The sequence below is a fragment of the Trichoderma aggressivum genome (genome assembly GCF_033847375.1).
Source record: "Trichoderma aggressivum f. europaeum strain CBS 100526 chromosome Unknown scaffold_012, whole genome shotgun sequence".
Classification (NCBI taxonomy): Eukaryota; Fungi; Ascomycota; class Sordariomycetes; order Hypocreales; family Hypocreaceae; genus Trichoderma; species Trichoderma aggressivum.
The window spans coordinates 116,123-136,243 of record NW_026946378.1 but is presented as its reverse complement, the minus strand read 5'-3'; the positions used below and the strand labels follow the sequence as shown (position 1 = coordinate 136,243).

Genomic DNA, 20,121 nt, shown 5'->3' with positions numbered 1-20,121 from the left:
ACTGGTAGTAGCAGAGATGCCATCGCAGTAGCTATAATGAGCTACTCTATAATACAAGTAATTCCACAATTCATCGCAATTTCGTAAGCCCATCACCGAACTACGTAACTATGTACACAACATTGGCGGGCATCTTTTCCAACATCTTCTCATGCTCCTCACTCCAGCCCCCATCCGTCGTATACGCCAATCCAACTCTTCGAAAAACCAGTTCCGAGACATCTCTATGCGATAAATCCGGGTCGTAGCCCTCGGTATTAGCCTTGTGCCCCACAGGCTCCAGTACCAAGGCGGCAAATACGACCTTTTCCTTTACAGTGGACTTGATAGGTAGGCGCTTAAAACTCGCCATCGGCAGACAGTAAAGCGATTCGGTAATGACGGTGTTCGTGCTGTCCGGGTAAAAGACAAGTTGTGGCATCTTGTTTACCGCAGATTCATTGCTCTCTCCCTCATCCTTGGGGGGCGTGATAATAAGTCTTGTTTGGCGAATCTGTCTCCCGACGACGCTCTCTTGAAGAATCTCGGCCGACATGGCTCCCAAGAAGTAAGTGTACTCCGGATACTCAGTATCTTTAATCGTAAAGAGATGCGGCGCCATAGTAACTTCCGTCTTCCAAAGAGGACCGGCGAGAATGATTGCAGAGGGAGGGACCTCTGTGTACATGTCATCCATCACCCAATCTCGTGGCTCATCGTGATCATCAGGCAGTTTGGGAACATTCATAGCGCCTCCTAGTGATACCACCAAAGTATAATGATTAATCACCTCATCGTCGTGAAACGGGTAGACGATTTCGCATTCGGGATATGCCCAGCTCCATGATATAGGCACCGCGGGTTCGGGAAGATTCTCTCTCCCAGCGTCTTTAGCATAGGCGAGCCTCCATAGCAGATCCAGAGCTGTCTCTGCATGAGGCTCCAAGTTTTCCTCCTCTTCATTTCCTTGAGGCTCATCATACCAGATGCCAGCGAAATACTTTTTACCACCCAATCTTGCATTAAAGTTCTTTGCAAGACCTGCTATGGCGAACAGAGTATCGCTGCGGTATGTGTAGTCAAGCCGCGAATATTCCTCAACGACGAGTCGCCAGGCTTTTCGAAGTTGCTTGTGAGAGGGATTGTTGCCAAGCGTTAGCTGCATGTCTCTTCTGCTACTTGCTGAATGCAGCGGAATGTGAATGTCATCCTCCCATTCTTTCATGAGTTTAGTACTTTGGGTTTCGAGTTCTTCAAGGCCACATTCGCATTTATGGTGGCTGGCGCATTGCCATGAAAGCTCATCAGGTCCGAAAATGAGAAGGCGGCGCGACAAAAGGCGTTCTTGGAATACCCATGCTCTCTTCCAGACTGGAATGTCATCATCTTTGACCATGAACGTGGGATGATAGATGGTGTGTCGATAGTGTAATTCATGATCATTGCCTTCTGCGTCTTGGATAGAGACAGGATTTGAGTTCAACCTGGCAGAAGAGTCTTGGAACAATCTCTTCTCTGTATGAAGTCCGTGGCTCTCTACCAAGGTGATGGAGGAGTTGGAATATATGTCGCTCATTTTGAGAGAATGTTTCTTCCAGTCGCTCTTGGAATCTTGGATAATGCACAAGCTGTCGATCCATATATAGCGTATCTCCTCTCCGTATTGTTCTTGGTGCCATTTTGAGAATTTTCTCAGAAATGTTATAGAGTCTTGATAGGTAGGCGAGAGGTAATCCCATGGAACTTCGCTGCACAGCGATTCAAAATTCTGCTTCGTAGCTTGAGACGTTCCCTTCCCCCATCGATGGCTTAAACAAGCGTATCTAGCCTTCTTACCGTTCGTTTGAACCAACTTGACACCGGACGCAGTGCCTTCAGCAGCGATGTCGAGAACTCGTTCAGGCATCTCTGGGATCTCTCCAACCAGGCAATCTTCATGGGTGTCGTTGCATTCACGGAACCAATTCGTAGCCTTTTGGAACGCTTCATCAGACGCAGTATTTCCAGATGGCACTGTCCGCTCGAATACTGTTAATCCACGGTCTGGAAACCAAGGCTGTCTCCAAGGGGACGGGATCTCTGCAAACATATTTGTTAGATACCTGGTGTTGATATATCTGTCATTCCCAATTTCACACATACCTGTCTTGAGAAAGCTCTCTATACCCCACGCATGCGCTGGTAGCTCTCCAGCACCCAAGTGGCCAATTCGAAGACAATGAGAAGCCGAACTTCCTCCTGTAGTAACAAATCCCAATTCGGGCATTATCTCCTGCCGTTCCGCATATCCCGGACTGGTTGCCATCATATAGTCATGGAGGCCACGTCTTAAGGCCACACAAGGTGCAACCTGGTCTCCAGCATTGCGATGTGAGGGACAAGGCTGCTCAATCCAATATTTGAACGGAATAGACTTATTCTTAATGAGCTCCGCCTTGACAAAGGATTGTGCCTCTTCGTGGCCACCTTTCTCGAAATCTGGCTCTTGGCCCTCAAGAAGGTCATATACTCTGGTATCGACTATCTCGTTATCAATTGGCATCGTATAAATTGGCTCAATTTTATTCTCATATTTATGCCTCATAGTTTCCGTTTTGGTCAGCAAATGCATGGAAGGGCGTATTTTACTCGTTGTCGGGCCGTTTCGAGGTGCTTCTGGAGTTGACGGTTTAGGAGGGCTACCTGGTGTAGCTTTGGCATTTCCATCATCACTGTGTTCGCTTTTGGGACTCGATGGCCTAGAATCGGCGCTTTCTGGAGCATCATCTTCCACGTTGCCACGAAACGCAGTTTGCGGAAAGCCAAAGTCGAAACAGATTGGACACACCAGATCAACTTGTTTCGACCGGGTTGCAGAGGTTGTGAGAAGCCGCCGAGCCCCACGTTGAAGACCAAATCGTAGCATATTGAATTGACTTGAAAGGACTGCTTACTGAGTGGCCAACTGTAGTAGATGATGTTGCCTGGTTTTTATGATTGACGATCCAGTTACTGTAGGATCATTCGGGCTGACTGCTGCTCTGCCTCGCCCCGCTTCCATCTTACCGATCCCTGACACTTGAGATTTAGCGTCCTGAGTCTGGACGCATGAGACAGAAGATATCTCGGACATGCTCATCAGACCATTAATTTTATAACAAAGTGGAATATCAAATCAGGCATTCGTATGATAAGTATAATCCATACAGAAAGTATATGTAATGTCTGGGTTTCTTCGTCGTGGGCGGGCTACACTCCGCCATTTTGTAAAGAATCCTTAGAATGAGGCTGTGTGTCTAGGTTGCAGTTGTCTTCTGCCTTGAGGCCTATCTTAACATTTCGAAATAACAATAATACAGGTAGTGTTGCTTAGGGGCTGTGGATAGTATGAAGTTATTCGTTGATTCTATATGTAAAGCCGCATCTATTCGTAATAAAGCGTCATTCTGAGTGTTTTTTCTACCTACCCTATTAGGATCGTGTATTATGTTGCATGAACTTGAACGATGAATAAATCAAACCTGTCTCAAATTCGGGAAGAAAGCATAGAATAATTAGGAAATACAACTGTCCGAGAGGTATAGTGGTATATTTCTGAAACAGTTCCGAAATGTGCGGTGAATATGTATATTGGGATGGTCAACCATGTATTCAGTGTTGATGTGGAAGTTGATGTTGTAGTGTAGTAGACAACAAGCGACTCCTGAATCCAGTTGGTGTAACTCGTCCAACAACCATTCAGTAAAAGTCTGCAACACGGCCAACAACGACTCATCCATGGAAGGATTCTGCCTCCGCAAGTGTGTGTGGAGCAAGGCGACCCCCAAGGCTCTGGGATCGCCATCGGATTATCGCACACCTGTTCAGATGTCGAAGGATTCTTGAAGGATTCGTGAGAGTGCATATATGACCAACTAGCAATCCATAAAGTAGATGCTGGTCTGCTGCTCTTTGGCACCACTATTTCCCTCCTAAATGCTAATATACCTGTCCTCGATTTTCCTTTGTCTCTTATATGTACTGCTATTGCCACAATCGCCGCAATTAACACAGTCCCCAAGAGAGACCACAGCCATGGTGAGCATAATCCGCGATCAGACGCCGGGGTGCTACGTAAACGCCGTCTCGGAATTGTTCACCGCGAAAATACAACTGGGCGAATTCTTCAAACGATGCCTGGCGCATTTCGGGCCGGTAGAGCAACGAGTTCATCATTTGCCTGATGACAACTTGGCGAGCGACTTTGTGCGCCCGCTTATGTGGAATGGGAAGCGATTTGGTCACATGGCCAGTGCAATTAAAATCTGCGAAACGGATCCTATAATTGCTTCTTTTCCTGGTAAGAGAGTTTCTGAAGTTTCACATTAATATCTCGAGTGCATGGATTGACTTGCGGCATGGGAACCAACCAGGTGAGAAACTGGAGCCTTTCTTCTCGGCTTGTGCATCCGGACAAGCGGATATGGCTTTACTCCGATCAGGCAGCTCTACCGTGAGTGAAGCCGATGCCGACCGCCTCTTGGCTCTGCCTCTATTCCGCCAAGCCATGTTCTTCACGGCGTTGAACACCGGTAATCCTGCTCTAGCTATAAAGATCGCGGATGAAAAGCCCTTGGAATCTCCTCCGCCGCCCGATAAATGGCTTTTGGGAGGACACGTCAAGTTGTTTCATTACCCAGACGAGGAGCAAGAAAAGATGCCACTCCGTGTTTGGGCTGCAGCTCTCCGGAACAAATGGACCCCGGTAGATAAAATGTTGCTATTCCTTGCTGCACGTGGGGAGAGCTCGGAAGAAAGCATCGATCTGTTAGACAGTATTGTCAAAGTAGATCCGAATTTCCTCGTCTCCGAAGATTGGTTCAAAAAGACCTCTCTTGAATTTGCCATCCAATCTGGTACTCCGCAGGTACTCCAGCATCTATGGAAGTTGTACAAGGTGCCAGAAGCAGAGAGACTTAAACACGATCTGTTGATTGTGAACGCGGAAGGCAACAACACTGGGGGACTGGCGATGCTGGGGTGGCTCCTGGATCAGGGACTAGACGTGAATTACAGAAGAGTCACGGAATCGGACGAGGAGGTACCTTATTCAGGAGATCCACGAGAGACTGCTGAACGATGGTATGCGCACAACCAGAGGCCTCTTTCCCAACGAAAGACTGCGCTTCATGCAGCTACCGCTATGAAGAACGCCGAGGCCGTGAGGTATCTCTTGTCAAGGGGAGCCAACGTGGATGCCCAAGATGGTCTGGGGCAGACGGCTAGGTTTATCGCTGAGCGAGATGGCCATGCGGAAGTAGTCAAAGTTATTGATGAGTTTGTCAAGGGGACGCGCCTATGATGAGAAAGATGGATGCAGCAAATATCCAATGTCTTCACCACCACCTAATACTGGCTGCTATATTGGTCTTACAATTACTCAAGAGCGTCTACCCAGTAGGCCTATCATGGTGATCACGAAAAGCAAGTCGTGATATTGCCTTGCCAAATGAATCAACCTCTTTACTCATGGGGCCCAAATGTATAAATGGTGCCCATATAAGCGGTTCATCCAGGTACTCCTTCTTCAATTCCGAGATTGCATGGTGCAAAGCCCAGGCAATAGCGTCGTTACCCATTCCCCCGTGCTCAACCGTGTGATCGTTTATGAATGTGTAAAAGTCGCGTGCAATAACTGGACAGATGAAGTTATAAACTGGCCAGAGCGAAGCAATGACGTGGGGAAATCCAGCTAGCTGAAATGCGTTGCCAATTTGGAGACCCTCGTCAAGAAGTTCAGGAACAGATCCATACGCTGTTGAGCAGGCGGCAAGGAAAGCCAAGATGGACTTATCGGCCACAGTGCTAGACATCTCTTTAACGCTGAGCCTTGTGATAACAGGTTCAGATTCTGTAGCAGCCTCATCGAGCAGGATCAGATGACTGAGCGATGGATCTGCTACATTTGTCTCGGCGTGGGAGTTGACATGCAAATAGTTGCACCTGGGAAGGACGTCAAGCAATTGTGCCTTTACAGTTCGTGGCATTTGAGCCCACTCGATAAACTGGGCAGCGTTCATGACACCCGCAGCTTCTATATATATGGAAGGCAAGAAGTATTTTCTGATACCCGCAGGAAGTGAGGCCCAGGATTTTGATGTCATACTCACGACCACGCCTTTGTTACCTGCAGTTTGAATGCTGCGGCTTCGTGAGCGCACATGCTGCAGCCTTCGGAAGCTTGCAATGTACGAAGAAGTTATTCTTGCAGTTGCTGAGTCTTCAAGATTCCCACTGCTGTAATCCCCAGCGGCATGCAATGGAACTTGGGCAAATATCCCCGTGGGAATCCATAGAACTCGTGGCGGAAATGGACAATTGCGGGTAAAAGTGTGTTCTTTTAGACCAAGGGCATTACAGATTGGCTCCACAATGAATCTCCAAATCATCTTGAGCATCCTCGCCAGCGTTTGGTTTCGGACGTGGGCATCTATACTTGAGTTGTGGATGATCTTCAAGGGCGATTTGAAGAGATGGTCGATCAGTTGTGATCTACGCCCACCGACTGAAATTGGCTCAAGCGCAAATAATTGTATGGCATCAACCAGGCCATTCTTAATGACGATGGCGTCTGTGCGAAAAATACTTGTGTTGAGAACTATGATGTAGTCTTCATCAGAAGTTCAGTAATTTGGTGAGGCCGGAGTATAGTAATAAATTGGCGAAATCCTGGAACACTTTCGCGGATCAACTTGACAACGTCATTGAGGTCTCTGATTGCTCTCTCGCGAGGATCCGTCCAGGCTTTCTGTGATAAATCTAGCGGATCAACGAGCTTGACATACTGCTCTGATGGCTTCATGACTTGTTGCCTGAAGTTTTCGAAATTCATTGTATAAATCTGGGGCTTTGCATTTTAGGTCGTCAAGTTCTCCGGAGCCACCGTGCAAATTGTAGTCAATATCCCGCTTGCTTGTTCCAATACGTAGAGCGCACGGAGAGGATGTGCGCCAGCCGCCATGCCAGCCGAGCATGCTTCTGACCCGAGGCCTGACAGTTGGGATATAATGTGTTGTTGCTCTTCGGGGTTACAATAGACTCCTGCAGCTGAGGGTATATGTCCTACGGCTTCTCTGAGACAGTCCCATGCCTCCTGATACCGATGAAGGTCATATAAAATAACGCCAGCTTCTCTTGCAGCTCTTATCATTTCTAGAGGTTGGATAACTGGTGACTGGGCACATTTGAGAAGACATTGTATGGCAAACTCGATATCCGAAGTATGTCTGACTCCTTCGAACGTGTATGACGGTGACTTGTAAAATTTTCGAGCAAAGATTCTTCCCAATCGAGGTAAGAATTACGCCTTGTTCATACGGCTGGAGATCATTTGAACTAGCGGCTTCGCAAGCAAGGTCAGCAGCCTTATTTATATATTCGTCTTTTATGTCACCGGTTGCGTTGAACAACTGATCAAATTTGTTTGCCAGATGAATAAGATTGGAACTGCTCCTCTCAATGTCCACAGACTGTTGGCCGTATGATATTGCCTCTTCAAGATATTTGATTGCGAGGCCGTGCTTGGTTGATTTCCGAATACATACATAATAGGAATGCAAGCCGTTACTCAACTGGTCTGGTAAAATTGCCTTTTTGGAATCTCTTTTAGGATAAAGACGAACAGCTTCTCTGTGCGCCGGTAATGCGACTTCTAAGTCTTGTAGGTGGCGTTCCCGATCATATCTCAATTTAGAGTGTAACCCAAGGTCGCTGAAGAATATGGCCATCTGGTTGGTGAAACGGAGGTTGCCTCCGTAGCCTTCTTTGTATATGCAATGGCCTTGTCGAGCCTCTCCAATCTCAGGGTGCTGAAGTATGATTCACGTAGGAGATCGATGATAGACCGATAGATATGATAGAAGCTCGGACAATAGATATTCACAAGCTTCTCTGCCTCCGTCAAATATCCCAGACCGCTTTGGAAATCCTCCTCATCCTCGACTTTGTGTTGCTGAGACCACAGCCAAAGCCGATCGGCCCGCTTAGCTTCTGGAGAATTGACGTTTGCACCAGGATTATTGTCTTGAGCACGACGGAGAAGTACATCATATGGCATTTCTCTATGATGCTTATAGTCTGCAGATAGCCGTGCACTCAGGTCTGTAGTCCGCTCGCTGGTTCCATTATAGAAGTAATGCAGCTTTCGCGTTTGTGACAGGCAGTGTAAGATATTCATACCGCCGGCACGATATCGAAGCTCCGATATGCTACCAGACATCCTGATATTTTCGACTAGGCTCATACTCTCGTTGAGAAATGCTTCATTGTGGTCGTGCGTGAAACGTTTATTGAGAGACAGTATGAGCTGGAGTTTTGGCATGATGCCGTCCTTGTGCGCGACAACATATCGCCCATAATAAACTGCCCTCGCAATGTCATGGAGCTTGCCAGTTACTTCATACTGTTCACGGAAGAGGATCCCACACTTTGATGCTGTGGCAAAGTGTTCGGGGTTTGTCCATGGCAGCCGATTCAGCTCAGCGGCCAAGCTGCAGGGCCTCTTGTCCGATGCTTGTAGTGAGCTCAATTGAGAGGTTTGAGACATTTTAAACGTAGGAGAAGCGGCGGATATTTCACTGCATTGCTATAAACGATGAAACTTCTGTACACTTCTCCACCAATGTAGGGCCGTGATGAAGTTCTGCCGAAAGCATCCGCGACTGATGAGAATATTGAGAGCATGAAATGGCTTTACGGTCTCATTTTCAAATTGTTACTTGATTTGAAGAACTATACCAGAGTAATATCTGGTTTGGGAGAAAATTGAGCCTCAGCTGGGCATTTTGAGCAAGGGTTGATTGGTTCGCCGTCTGTTCAGCTGCTGCTCCTCCTCGAGTAACCTTTAGCCACGCATTCAGCTACAATACTGGAATGAGGGCCATGGGTGGCTGGCCATACAATAAGCCTCAAGTTAGCTTATTTTGATAATCATAGCCATGGCGCTTGCATTTCCTAAATGCCATTTGCTTGGTCAAGTGGAGTGATGTAAGTGTAGAGGCTATTATGACTTCCTCCGCAAATGGTTGAATGATCTTTAAGTTTCAATTACGGGATGTTATATGTTGATATCCCAGGCCGGGTATTCCAACAGCCTAATTAAATGCCAGACTTCTGCCCAAAAGATTTCGAGGCCTTCAATCACTCCACGCAGTGAAAGAGATACATTCAGTCGCCAACGCACATTGACAAGCTCGAGCTCATCGAGATTAGTTTCTTTGCAATCCTCGGCTAACTATACAAACATGGGGAAGAGTCTGATTTCTCTGATGTCGTTTCCTTTGCCGCTGGACACTGTTGGTCTAGGTGATCTCATCAATGACCGAAAGGATCCCAGAAAAAGCTTCTTCGATCACACGACACTTCCAACTAAGCCCAACCCTTCCGTCAGTCTTAGCGATATACAGAATTTTTCTGACATGGTCAAGTCGACCCAGGCTGTGGATTTGGAGGCTTCTCTGACACGGTTTGCCTCAGCGTTCCTGCGTACGAAGGCCAAGAGCTTCGATGAACTGAAATCATGCCTCGTAAAGGAATACACGCTTTCCAATACCGACTCGTGGTACGACACCATCATCAAAGAAGACGGAGCGCGGCAATGGATTGAGCGCGCCAAGATGCGTGGCAAAGATATCTACCTCATCACAGGATTTCGAACGCTACTAGACGCGACGCTCAAATCGAGCAATGGAACAGGGAGATACGGCGGCGCAACAGCCCATGTCCCTGTAGGAGCGTTGACAGGAAATTCAGATGACGGTTTTGATGTGAAAGGGAAAGTTGAGGTGAATTCAACCAAGTCTCACATCACATCCATGCTCGTTCCCGGGGAAAAGGTCTTTGCAATGCAGTACCTCAAAAGTAAATTTAGGCCTTTCTCTAGCGACAAGGTAGATTCTTCGTATCTGGCGCCTCACAATGGCTGGATTGAAATGCTGATTGTTCGCAGCGAAGAGGCTGAAAACGACGGACTTGAAGCCGAGTTGGTTAAAGATGTCGATAGCGGTGATGATACCTGTGACACGTTTTAGAGACAACAGCACAAGAGCATTTGACTGTATTTTCTCTACTGGGAAACATCAATTTAATTTAATCCAAAACGCTTGTAGGAAGAGAGTTGAGTGAATCGATTAAAATACTAGCAAAACCAACAGTCAATGTCTGATCCGGAGGGGATTATTATACAGACTCTAGGATGACAGTAACATCTGCCATAAAAATTCCCATTGGAACAACGACGGTGAATCGCGGACACGCTACACACACACACACACACATGTATATTCATCTACTATCAACTCATCCGTTTTTACGAGTCCAAAAAACTCACAATGATAAGACGTCGTAACCCACCACTCGCAGCACTCTGCGTCTAATAAGTGATCTAGAAAAGCTCAATCAGAATATCCCGAGCTGCTTGTGTTCCCATGTCCCGAACCAGTGATGCTTCATATTTCTTCACCTGGAGATAGTGTCGGATTATTTTGCTTTCCATCATAACCTCAAGCTCTTCAAACGTCATTTCCAGCCGGCCAAGGGCTTCATCAATGCTTTGTGGCAACATTTCGCCGAATTTACCATCCGCTTCAGTATTGATCCCGGAGTCCTTTAGCAACAGAGGCTCCTTTTTAACACATCCAATCATGCCAGCGCTCAGTATTGCTGCTAAAGCAAGATACATATTGGCCGTGGCATCAAGGGAACGAAATTCCCAGTGGCCGGCCTTGACTTTCCGTATAGGTACTGTGCGGTCTTCGGTGCCCCAAGACACCATGTTGCCGGCAAATACAGGCTTCACGCGTTCATAGGATATTTCGTAAGGAAGACCAAAGGCACAAAGCTGTGGAAGCCTCTGCAGCATACCGGCCAAGAAAGATTCCTCATCATGCGGCGGATTGATGCTGATATGGGCATGTTGTCCCGACGATTGCCGTCGCGATGGCAAAGGGCGTGGTGACATGGTGGCTACCAGTCCGTGACGGGCAAATATGTGCTTGAGGGTATCATGGACCAGGATTAACTGGTCAACAGCTTGCACAGGATGGAGCGGCCCCAGCGTGATTTCGTATTGCCCCCGTTTACCCTCGCTCTGGAATGCGTCGATTTTGGCCCCAGCATCCATCAGTGCCACAACAGCTTCCTCTATATATGCGAAGCAAGGATCACGATACGAGGATACCACAAAGTTGCCTAGGCTTTTGGCATAAGGAATATACCCTCCTTCGTCCGTGGCTTTCATGATTTCAAACTCAACCTCGAACCCGACAAGGAAGTCAACATGGAGCGTCCGCTTTGCTTTTTCCACGACCGCCTCCAAGGCCCGCCGTGGACAGAGATCCCAGTTTGGCTGAGGCAGGTAGGGGACGTGCTTGACAACCTGACACATGACGCTGGCATACAAGGGATCTAGTCGTTGCCGTGTCCGTAGCGATGTCCAATCGGTCACAAGCACATCGTTGCCCTTGAAATCGGTGCTCGGCAGCAGACTGTTGTCTACGACGCCGTGGAAGGCCACTGGTCCCACGCGTAACGGCCGTTCTCCTGCTGCTATCGCAAGTGCATGCTCAAGAGGAATTATGCGACCTCGCAAGAGACCAGAATGATCTTGCCACTGAAAACGAACAAAGCGGATATTGGGGTGATCACTGAAGAATTTGGCGGCGGCTGCCGCGATCTTTGTGTTGGGTTCACTGTTGGGTGAGCCGTTCAGGTTTGGTTTGGTGTCGTTGGGATCCATGTTATCAGATTCGATGGAAAAAGAGATTTAACTGATAGAAGCGAGTTAGAGAATTATTCAAAAACGAAACATGTTGTTTGTTCACCTTTTGTGATGTTTCGTTTTGTAAAGGGCTTTTAGACCGGCCAGTGTTGGAATGACCGTGATGACATCCAAGCAGGGAGGCTTAGGAGGATATCGACGAGGCCACATGTACTTCCATGGCATAAGAAGCCCTCTCTCCTGGTGCCGATGTACAAAGCGCTGGAAAGGGCGTAATGTCATGTTAAAAGCTTCAATCTCGCCATTTCATAAAATGCATGACACGTCACTCGGCTAAGGTATTCAATCGACTCAGACGTCTATGTGAAACAGACCGGCTGCAGGTCGGATGCACCACCGTCCTTGCATAGATTTACGTGACCACTCATGTACGAGATGCCCTGTACTTCGACATTTTCCCATGCCGTAATACTCGAAACAACACGGAAACAATGTATATGTTTCGGTGGGACTGTGTAACTGTCCCTGCATTGTTGAACGCTCAGCATGCCGGCCAAGATAGTTAATATACATTCGGCCTATGACGATGCCCGGATATTGCCACGCATGCAAATGAGCCGTAGCGCTATCATCTTCCGAAAAAATGGATTCCGATACCTCTTTATTCGCTTCAGGCAAGGTTACGATAATGACGTAAATACGGGTTTATTGAAATAGGGAGAAGCTATCCCGCTCCTTCTCGCATCAATGGTATCACACCCAGAGTTACCAGAAAGGTAAGTATCTTTATAGAGCAATGGCACCGGCACGTTCATTTCTTTTCTTTTGTCAAACAGTCTCTATCATACGATCGTGCTAATCCTCATCTTTCATTTTCCCTTAACAAGATGGGTTCTGTCATAGAAGACGTTAACCTGCTAATCAGGCAGTTCAACACTACGAGTGACCCAGAGACACTTGGGCATACTTTACATGGACTCATCGAATATGCAGCGAGCCGCCATATGAATAAAACAGCCTTGATATGTGCCGACTCGGAGTTGACCTTCAAAGAGGTCAACGAGCGCGCTAATTGTTACGGCAACTCTTTGATCAAACAGGGAATTGAACGCGGCGATATTGTCGGCGTTGCCCTGGATCGGTCAATTGATCTTGTACCTATGCTTTTGGCAGTATTGAAAGCCGGAGCAGTCTATATACCTATCGATCCTTCTTTACCTCCACAAAGGATCTGCCAGCTGCTGGCTGATTCACACTCGAAACTTGTCATCGCCGATGCCAGTTCTCTCGATGCTTTGGCATCCTGGCAAGGAGCCTGCTTGACAATCAATCAAATACGAGACATGGCGGTCTCGGGGTGCAATGGCTGCAATCTCAATGTGGATGTACAGCCACAGGATTTTGCCTATATCATATATACGTCTGGATCGACGGGTAAGCCCAAGGGCGTGAAAATTAGCCACGAGGCTGTATGCAACACTCTGCTATCCACGAAGCGAGAACCAGGATGCCATGATACAGACCGAATATTGGCAATGAGCACTATTTGTTTTGACATGGCCATTCTAGAATTGTTTCTTCCACTAATCAGTGGCGCCACAGCTATTATTGCTCAGAGAAGCGAGGTCAGAGATGCGGAAGCTCTTAAACATCTTCTGAGGCGTTACTCGGTGACCATGATGTATGGAACACCGGCAATCTGGCAGATACTATTGGATTCTGGCTGGCGAGGCGAACCGCGTCTCAAAAAGATGGTCTCCACTGGCGAAGCCCTTTCCAACGACCTTGCTAAGCGTCTGCTCACTTGCGGAGACGGCCTGTGGAACTTGTACGGCGCAACAGAAGCCGCGATATATACAACCGTCTGGAAAGTGTGCCGAGGAGAAGATGTCATAATTGGAAGCCCCATCCTGAACAACCAGATTTACATACTCGATGAGAACTTATCACCAGTGCCACTTGGGGGCTCTGGCGAAGTGTATATCGGGGGCGTTGGTGTAGGCCGCGGCTATCACAACAATCCTACGCTCACGGAGTCTTGTTTTCTAAATAGCCCGTTCAATAAGGGGCTGCTATACCGTACCGGCGACTTGGGTCGCTTTATTGCGCCTGGGAAGATGTGCATTCTAGGTCGTCGCGATGGCCAAGTCAAGATCCGGGGCTATCGTATCGAAGTTGGAGATATCGAAGCATGTATTAGCAGTCATGACGATATTTCTGGTGCTGCCGTAATCAGCCGCGATGACCGTCTGATTGCCTACTGCGTGCGGAGGTTGGATTCCAACTCCCATGGGCCGATTAATGCAGCCGCTCCGGCACTCGATGGTGTTCTTAGGCCATGGATAGCAGAACGTCTACCAGGTTATATGATTCCAGCATTTTTCGTCGAACTCGACTCGTTTCCACTGACTCCAAACGGGAAAATTGACCGCAAGGCTCTTCCTGAAAATGAAAATGGGGAAACGGTCGAGGCTACGGCACAGACGAAGTCCGGTAATGAGCTTGAGAGGAGTATTTTGGCCATTTGGTCCAAAGTGCTTGGCCATGACAATATCAGCCTAGATGTCAACTTCTTTCACATAGGAGGTGACTCTCTGCGAGTTGTCCGCGTTCAGAAAGAGCTAGAACGGCTCTTGGGACGATGGATATCCTCAGCCAAGATATTTGAGCACAACACCATCAAGACATTAGCAGAGTATCTTGGCGGCATCAATGAGCCCGTACAGGGGGCGCCGGTGGCCGGATTGACTAACACATGCCAGAATGGCGTCAGATATAGTCACGGCAACGAAGATATTGCAATCATCTCCATGGCATGCCGACTACCTGGTGGCATCGCTACCCCTGAAGATTACTGGGAGCTGCTTGTCAACGGAAGAGACGCCACCACAGATGTGCCTAAAGACCGGTGGGATGCTGATGCCATATACGATGCGGACCCAAACGCTAGTGGCAAATCATATTGCCGAAGAGGCGGGTTTATAACCTCTCCAGCAATCAATTCCTTTGACGCCTCCTTTTTCGGCATATCGCCGCGAGAGGCTCAGGCGATGGATCCAACTCAAGCCGTGATGCTAGAGACTTGCTGGGAAGGTTTTGAGCGGGCTGGTTACACGACTGAGCAGCTACGTGGCAGCCGAACCGGCGTCTTCATTGGCTCTAGCACTATTGGGGCTCATTCTAGCCTACGCCAGAACTGTGATCTGGAAGCTCTTGATGGATACGCGACTACCGGGACGGCTGGTAGCGTCTTGTCGGGAAGAGTATCGTACGTACTCGGCCTTGAAGGTCCAAACCTCACAGTTGATACCGCATGCTCATCATCGTTGGTTGCGACACACCTGGCCTGTAATGCACTGCGTCAAAGGGAATGTGATATGGCTATATCTGGTGGCGTGAGTCTTCTGCTCGGACCTGGGCTCTACGTCGAGTTCAGCCGGCTCAGGGGCATGTCTGCAGACGGCTGTTGCAGGGCATTTGCGGCTGACACGCAAGGTACAGGGTGGGCCGAAGGATGTGCCGTCGTTGTTCTCAAACGCCTGTCTGATGCTCAACGTGATGGTGATATAGTCCATGCTATATTACGGGGCACTGCTGTCAATCATGACGGACAGAGCGCCAGTTTGACGACGCCAAGTGGCCCGGCTCAGAAGCGTCTTATACACGATGCCCTTGCGGTTTCAGGTTTGCAGCCGCCTGACATTGACTATATCGAGGCTCACGGCACAGCTACAAAGTTGGGTGACCCTATTGAAGGAACGGCATTGGCTGAAGTCTTCAAAGATAGCCGAATCGATACCACAGAGCCGCTGTGGATCGGTTCAGCCAAATCGAATATTGGTCATACACAGGCGGCTGCTGGTCTTGCTGGTCTGTTAAAGGTGGTGCTATCAATGCAGAACCAGACACTCCCACAATCGCTGCACGTAAATGAGCCAACTCCGGAGATAGATTGGAAAGGTGCAAATATGTTACCGGTGCAAACAAAACGTCCTTGGCTTCTTCATGGCGGTAACAGACCGCGGCGGGCGGGCGTCAGCGCCTTTGGAATTGGTGGCACAAACGCCCATGCCATTGTTGAGGAAGCTCCAGTGAGGAATATTTCTGAACATGATCCTCTCACTCCGTTGCCTCACGAAATGCCGTTTCTACTATCGGGCCAAAGTGATGGTGCACTTAGAGAACAGGCAGACAACCTACATCGATTCCTCTCTGATACTACACAGGGGCTTCAAGACGTGGCTTTTTCTCTGGCAACTACTCGAAACCATTTCAGGCAGCGGCTTGCAATAATGGCGAGAGACAAAGCAGAACTATTGGAGAAGATCTCCCGTGTCGCCCACCCCCTTGACGATTCGTCTGTTTCTTTCAGCGATTCTCCAACGACTGCGAAGCCTTGCCTAGCGATGCTGTTTACCGGACAGGGCAGCCAGTTACTGGGTATAAGTCAGGCTCTCTACGATACCTTTCCCGTGTTTCGTGAGGCATTGGATGAAATCGCAGCCATGTTCGCCCCGATGCTTGATAAGCCACTGCTAGACATTCTACTTGCAGATAAAAACAGCAATGAGGCGGCTGGGTTGTTAAAGCGCACCGACTTTGCCCAGCCTTGCCTCTTTGCGCTCGAGGTATCTTTATGGCGTCTGTGGCAGAGCTGGGGAGTTGAGCCAGACTTCCTGCTGGGTCACAGCGCAGGCGAGCTCTCCATTGCTCATGTTGCAGGCATTCTGGATCTAGCGGATGCTTGTCGGTTGGTGGCAGCTCGAGGCCGCTTGATGCAATCTCTGCCGTCTCGTGGAAGCATGATCTCCCTCGAAGTTGGTGCCATGGATGTAACAGCAGCCATCGTCGAGTTATGCCTTGACGGCAAGGTTGACATCGCTTGTGAAAACACGCCACAGCAGACGGTGGCATCGGGTGACCCCGAGGCTATCAATAGTATGGAAGCTTACTTCACGCAGCGAAATCGCAAGACAAACATCCTTGGAGTGTCACATGCCTTCCACTCATTCCAAATGGACGAGATGCTGGAGGAGTTTCGAGCTGTTGCAGAGATGATACAGTTTCACCCTGCCAAGATACCCATCGTCAGCAGCCTCACTGGTGAAGTATCTCGTCAAGGAGAACTTGAAACATCGGATTATTGGGTTCAGCAAGTTCGCAAGACTGTACTCTTTAGCAGCGCCGTGGAAACGCTCACAAGAGAGGGGGCCAACATTTTCCTAGAATTAGGCCCTCAACCAGTTCTATGTGGCATGGCAGCCGCGTGTCTCTCTGATCGTGGAAGCAGTATCAAGTCAATGACATGGCTGCCGTCGCTTGTTCCCGATAAAGACGCCGTGGAAACTCTCCACAAGAGCCTTTCCGAGTTGCATTTGCTTCATGTTCCCGTCAGGTGGTCCGGCTACTTTGAGCCTTTTAGTTGTCGTAAGATTGGCCTCCCGACATATGCCTTCCAACGACAGCAAATCATGCCAGTGAAAGCACCGCTTGTCGATGACATTTCCGTTGCCAATGGCACAAATCACAAACAAGCAATGAGAGTTCGGGATATAGAGCAGTTTCTGTTCCAGGTCGACTGGCATCCAGCCGGTAGTAATACGTTCAAACCAGGCGGCTCATGGGGCATACTGATTCCGCATGGCGAATTAGCTTGGATGCAGGACGTTACAGAAGCATTATCACAAAGTGGAATGACGCTGGTACCGGTCAATGGCATCAGAGACACGAAAGCACTGGCCGGCCTTGTTTGTTTATGGGGTTCCGGTGATGATGTCTTGCAGGCAACACGAGAATTTACTGCTGAGGCGCTCTCCCAACTTCAAGACGCCGTTGATATGGGATTCTCTCTTCCAATATTATGGATAACTCGACATGCAATTGGGATTAACCCTGAGGACCAAGTTGATGGTTTGGGTGCAGCAGCTCTATGGGGTTTGATGCGTACGGCCCGTAGTGAACATCCAGAGCTACTTCTACGTCTCGTAGATATAGATGACCAAGACATCACACCAGAGACGTTATCGTGCGCTCTGATGCTCGAAAATGAGCCAGAGTGTGCTTTACGCCAGGGCAATGTGATTGTGCCACGCATACATCACGTAAAGCCACGGATAACAAGAGAGAAGCCGTTCAATAAGCCATTGCTACGTTCAGATGGTGCAGTGCTGATAACAGGCGGCATGGGAGGTATCGGTCAGCATATAGTGAAGTGGCTGGCCGGCGCTCACGGCATCCGAGACATTGTGTTGCTGTCCCGTCGAGGCATGGCATCTCCTGGTGCTGAGACGATTGTGAGCGAACTATCACGATTAGGTGCCAAGGTAACTGTGGTAGCCGGAGATGTGGGAGACGCAAATTGCGTTGAGAAGACCTTGGCTTTGTTCAATGACGATCGACCTCTACGCGGTGTTTTCCATGCTGCTGGCGTTCTCGACGATGGCCTTCTCTCGGCACTCACACCATTGCGATGTGATGCTGTCTTTGGCCCAAAGGTAGATGGCGCCTGGAATTTACACCGCTTTACCCGAGGCATGGATTTAGATGTCTTCATCATGTTTTCCTCCATCTCTGGTGTCATTGGCACGATAGGGCAGGCCAACTATGCTGCTGCCAACACTTTTCTTGATGCTCTTGCCCACCTCCGGCACGCCGAAAACCTACCGGCCACTTCGATGGCATGGGGCTCTTGGTCCGGGGATGGTATGGCAGCTGAGTTGAAGGACATGTGCCTTGCTTACCACGCGCAACTCGGCCTTGGAGCCCTTTCGCCGGAACAAGGTTTAGATCTGCTTGACATGGCAGTACGTGGCAAGAATCCATTTACTATAGCGGCTAAATATGACTTGGAACGACTGTGGAGGTATTATGAAGATGCAGACGGGATACCACCTTTGTTTCAGTTGTTGTTGGGCCAAGACAGCAAGCAGGATAGGGAAAGGAGAGGCTACGGCTTAGAATTGCGAAATTCTCTGAAAGGTGCCTCACCAGATAAGCAAGAGAATATCATTCTGAGAGTGGTGCGGACAGCGGTAGCCAAGACACTGGGATTTGCCTCACCAGATCATGTCGATGTTGATGTTCCTTTGCAGAAGCTTGGGATCGACTCCTTGGCCACAGTCTTGATACGCAATCAGCTGACTGCCACTCTATCACCATCTGCGAACATCTCATTTAATCATGAGAATCTAAGGGCACTCAGCCAGTCTCTCCTGCCTCATGTACGAGGGAACAGGACAAGTGGCCACGAGGCTATATCCGGCACAGTCATTGATACAACCACAAACTCTCACAGCAACACCCGAGAGGCAAGCGGACCTAAGCAACTTGTCATTGACAACCGATCGGTACATCAAACTCTTCCCTCTGAGCTCGCCGTTTCGGATCCAACCCTTGTCTCTTCGTTAAACTATTTCTCAAGCTTACGCTGGTGCTCTTCTTTAATCAACGATTATTCGCCATCGTCAGGTCTTTTACCTGGCTACGGTCAGGCAATCACGTTCACACCACGCTGCTTTAGCCCTCCCAGCCCCGAACATGACCAATTCTTCAGGAATACTCTTTATGAACAGAACAACAACGGAGCTATCCGTCATGCCCTCTCCCTATTCAGGCCATCGGATACTTATCACTTGGAAGACACGTCACGCCCAATTGTCCGCGTGGCCACCCTTTTCGCCTTGGGTCGCTACACGTCTGGCCACAAAGGAATTGTCCACGGTGGCCTTATTGCCACACTCCTGGACGAAAGTCTGGGCATCGTCAGCCAGGTCAATACGGCGTTTAAAAAATCAGGCTTCCACTCTACCGATATTTACGTCACCGGATCTTTGAACATCAGATTCTTAGCCCCGCTGACGACGCATGAGGATGTTGTATGCTTGACGGCATGGGTCGAGAATATCCAAAGTCGTAACATTGCATTGAAGGCGAACATGACAAACTCAAGTGGGAAGACTTTTGCCGTGGCAGACAGTCTCTGGGTAGCCGTTGATGAGGGACAATCAACTGCGTAAAGCCATCACCAAGAGAATACCACTGATAACGATTAAGGAGTAGGATTTAACACTCGTCCCAGTGACAGTATTTTTACCTCCAAGTGTGATAATTGACTGTCTACGGTAGCGAATTTTATCCCTCAAGTGTTTTATGAATGGTTCCACTAATTCATAAATACTGATCGTGGTTCAATGGTCAATGCAAGGGAAAACGGGCGGTTTTCGCTGACTGCGAAATATGGCACATTGTGTTGAAAGACATGATCGATCTATATATACATATATTGTTACCTATGGATTCCGTGTGTTGAAACTTGGATTTCCATTACAAGTGAAAAAACACACACAGTTCATACAAATGACCATCTTAAGAGGAACAAGTGTTGATGCCTAATACAGTCTCAAGAACAC

The 20,121-nt window shown here is 48.5% G+C and overlaps 7 protein-coding genes across 7 annotated transcripts; 3 read left to right on the top strand and 4 right to left on the bottom strand.

Annotated features, from left to right (window-relative positions):
- Positions 1-100: 100 nt before the first annotated feature.
- On the bottom strand, positions 101-2,884 carry Triagg1_3936 (uncharacterized protein; the record flags this gene model as incomplete). The annotated part of the gene is made up of 1 exon (XM_062898283.1): positions 101-2,884. One exon carries the CDS (start codon positions 2,882-2,884, stop codon positions 101-103), a length of 2,784 nt encoding a protein of 927 aa, XP_062756956.1.
- Positions 2,885-4,032: 1,148 nt separating this feature from the next.
- Positions 4,033-5,299, top strand: Triagg1_3935 (uncharacterized protein; the record flags this gene model as incomplete). Its single annotated transcript, XM_062898282.1, has 2 exons — positions 4,033-4,297; positions 4,371-5,299. The coding sequence occupies 2 exons, from the start codon at positions 4,033-4,035 to the stop codon at positions 5,297-5,299; spliced, it is 1,194 nt and encodes a 397-aa protein (XP_062756955.1).
- An 88-nt stretch (positions 5,300-5,387) lies between these two features.
- On the bottom strand, positions 5,388-6,799 carry Triagg1_3934 (uncharacterized protein; the record flags this gene model as incomplete). The annotated part of the gene is made up of 2 exons (XM_062898281.1): positions 5,388-6,595; positions 6,676-6,799. 2 exons carry the CDS (start codon positions 6,797-6,799, stop codon positions 5,388-5,390), a joined length of 1,332 nt encoding a protein of 443 aa, XP_062756954.1.
- An 882-nt stretch (positions 6,800-7,681) lies between these two features.
- Positions 7,682-8,542, bottom strand: Triagg1_3933 (uncharacterized protein; the record flags this gene model as incomplete). Its single annotated transcript, XM_062898280.1, has 1 exon — positions 7,682-8,542. One exon carries the CDS (start codon positions 8,540-8,542, stop codon positions 7,682-7,684), a length of 861 nt encoding a protein of 286 aa, XP_062756953.1.
- A 697-nt stretch (positions 8,543-9,239) lies between these two features.
- On the top strand, positions 9,240-10,025 carry Triagg1_3932 (uncharacterized protein; the record flags this gene model as incomplete). The annotated part of the gene is made up of 1 exon (XM_062898279.1): positions 9,240-10,025. One exon carries the CDS (start codon positions 9,240-9,242, stop codon positions 10,023-10,025), a length of 786 nt encoding a protein of 261 aa, XP_062756952.1.
- A 353-nt stretch (positions 10,026-10,378) lies between these two features.
- Triagg1_3931 (uncharacterized protein) lies at positions 10,379-11,731 on the bottom strand (the record flags this gene model as incomplete). Its single annotated transcript, XM_062898278.1, has 1 exon — positions 10,379-11,731. The coding sequence occupies one exon, from the start codon at positions 11,729-11,731 to the stop codon at positions 10,379-10,381; it is 1,353 nt and encodes a 450-aa protein (XP_062756951.1).
- Positions 11,732-12,600: 869 nt separating this feature from the next.
- Triagg1_3930 (uncharacterized protein) lies at positions 12,601-19,728 on the top strand (the record flags this gene model as incomplete). Its single annotated transcript, XM_062898277.1, has 1 exon — positions 12,601-19,728. The coding sequence occupies one exon, from the start codon at positions 12,601-12,603 to the stop codon at positions 19,726-19,728; it is 7,128 nt and encodes a 2,375-aa protein (XP_062756950.1).
- Between the last annotated feature and the right edge of the window lie 393 nt (positions 19,729-20,121).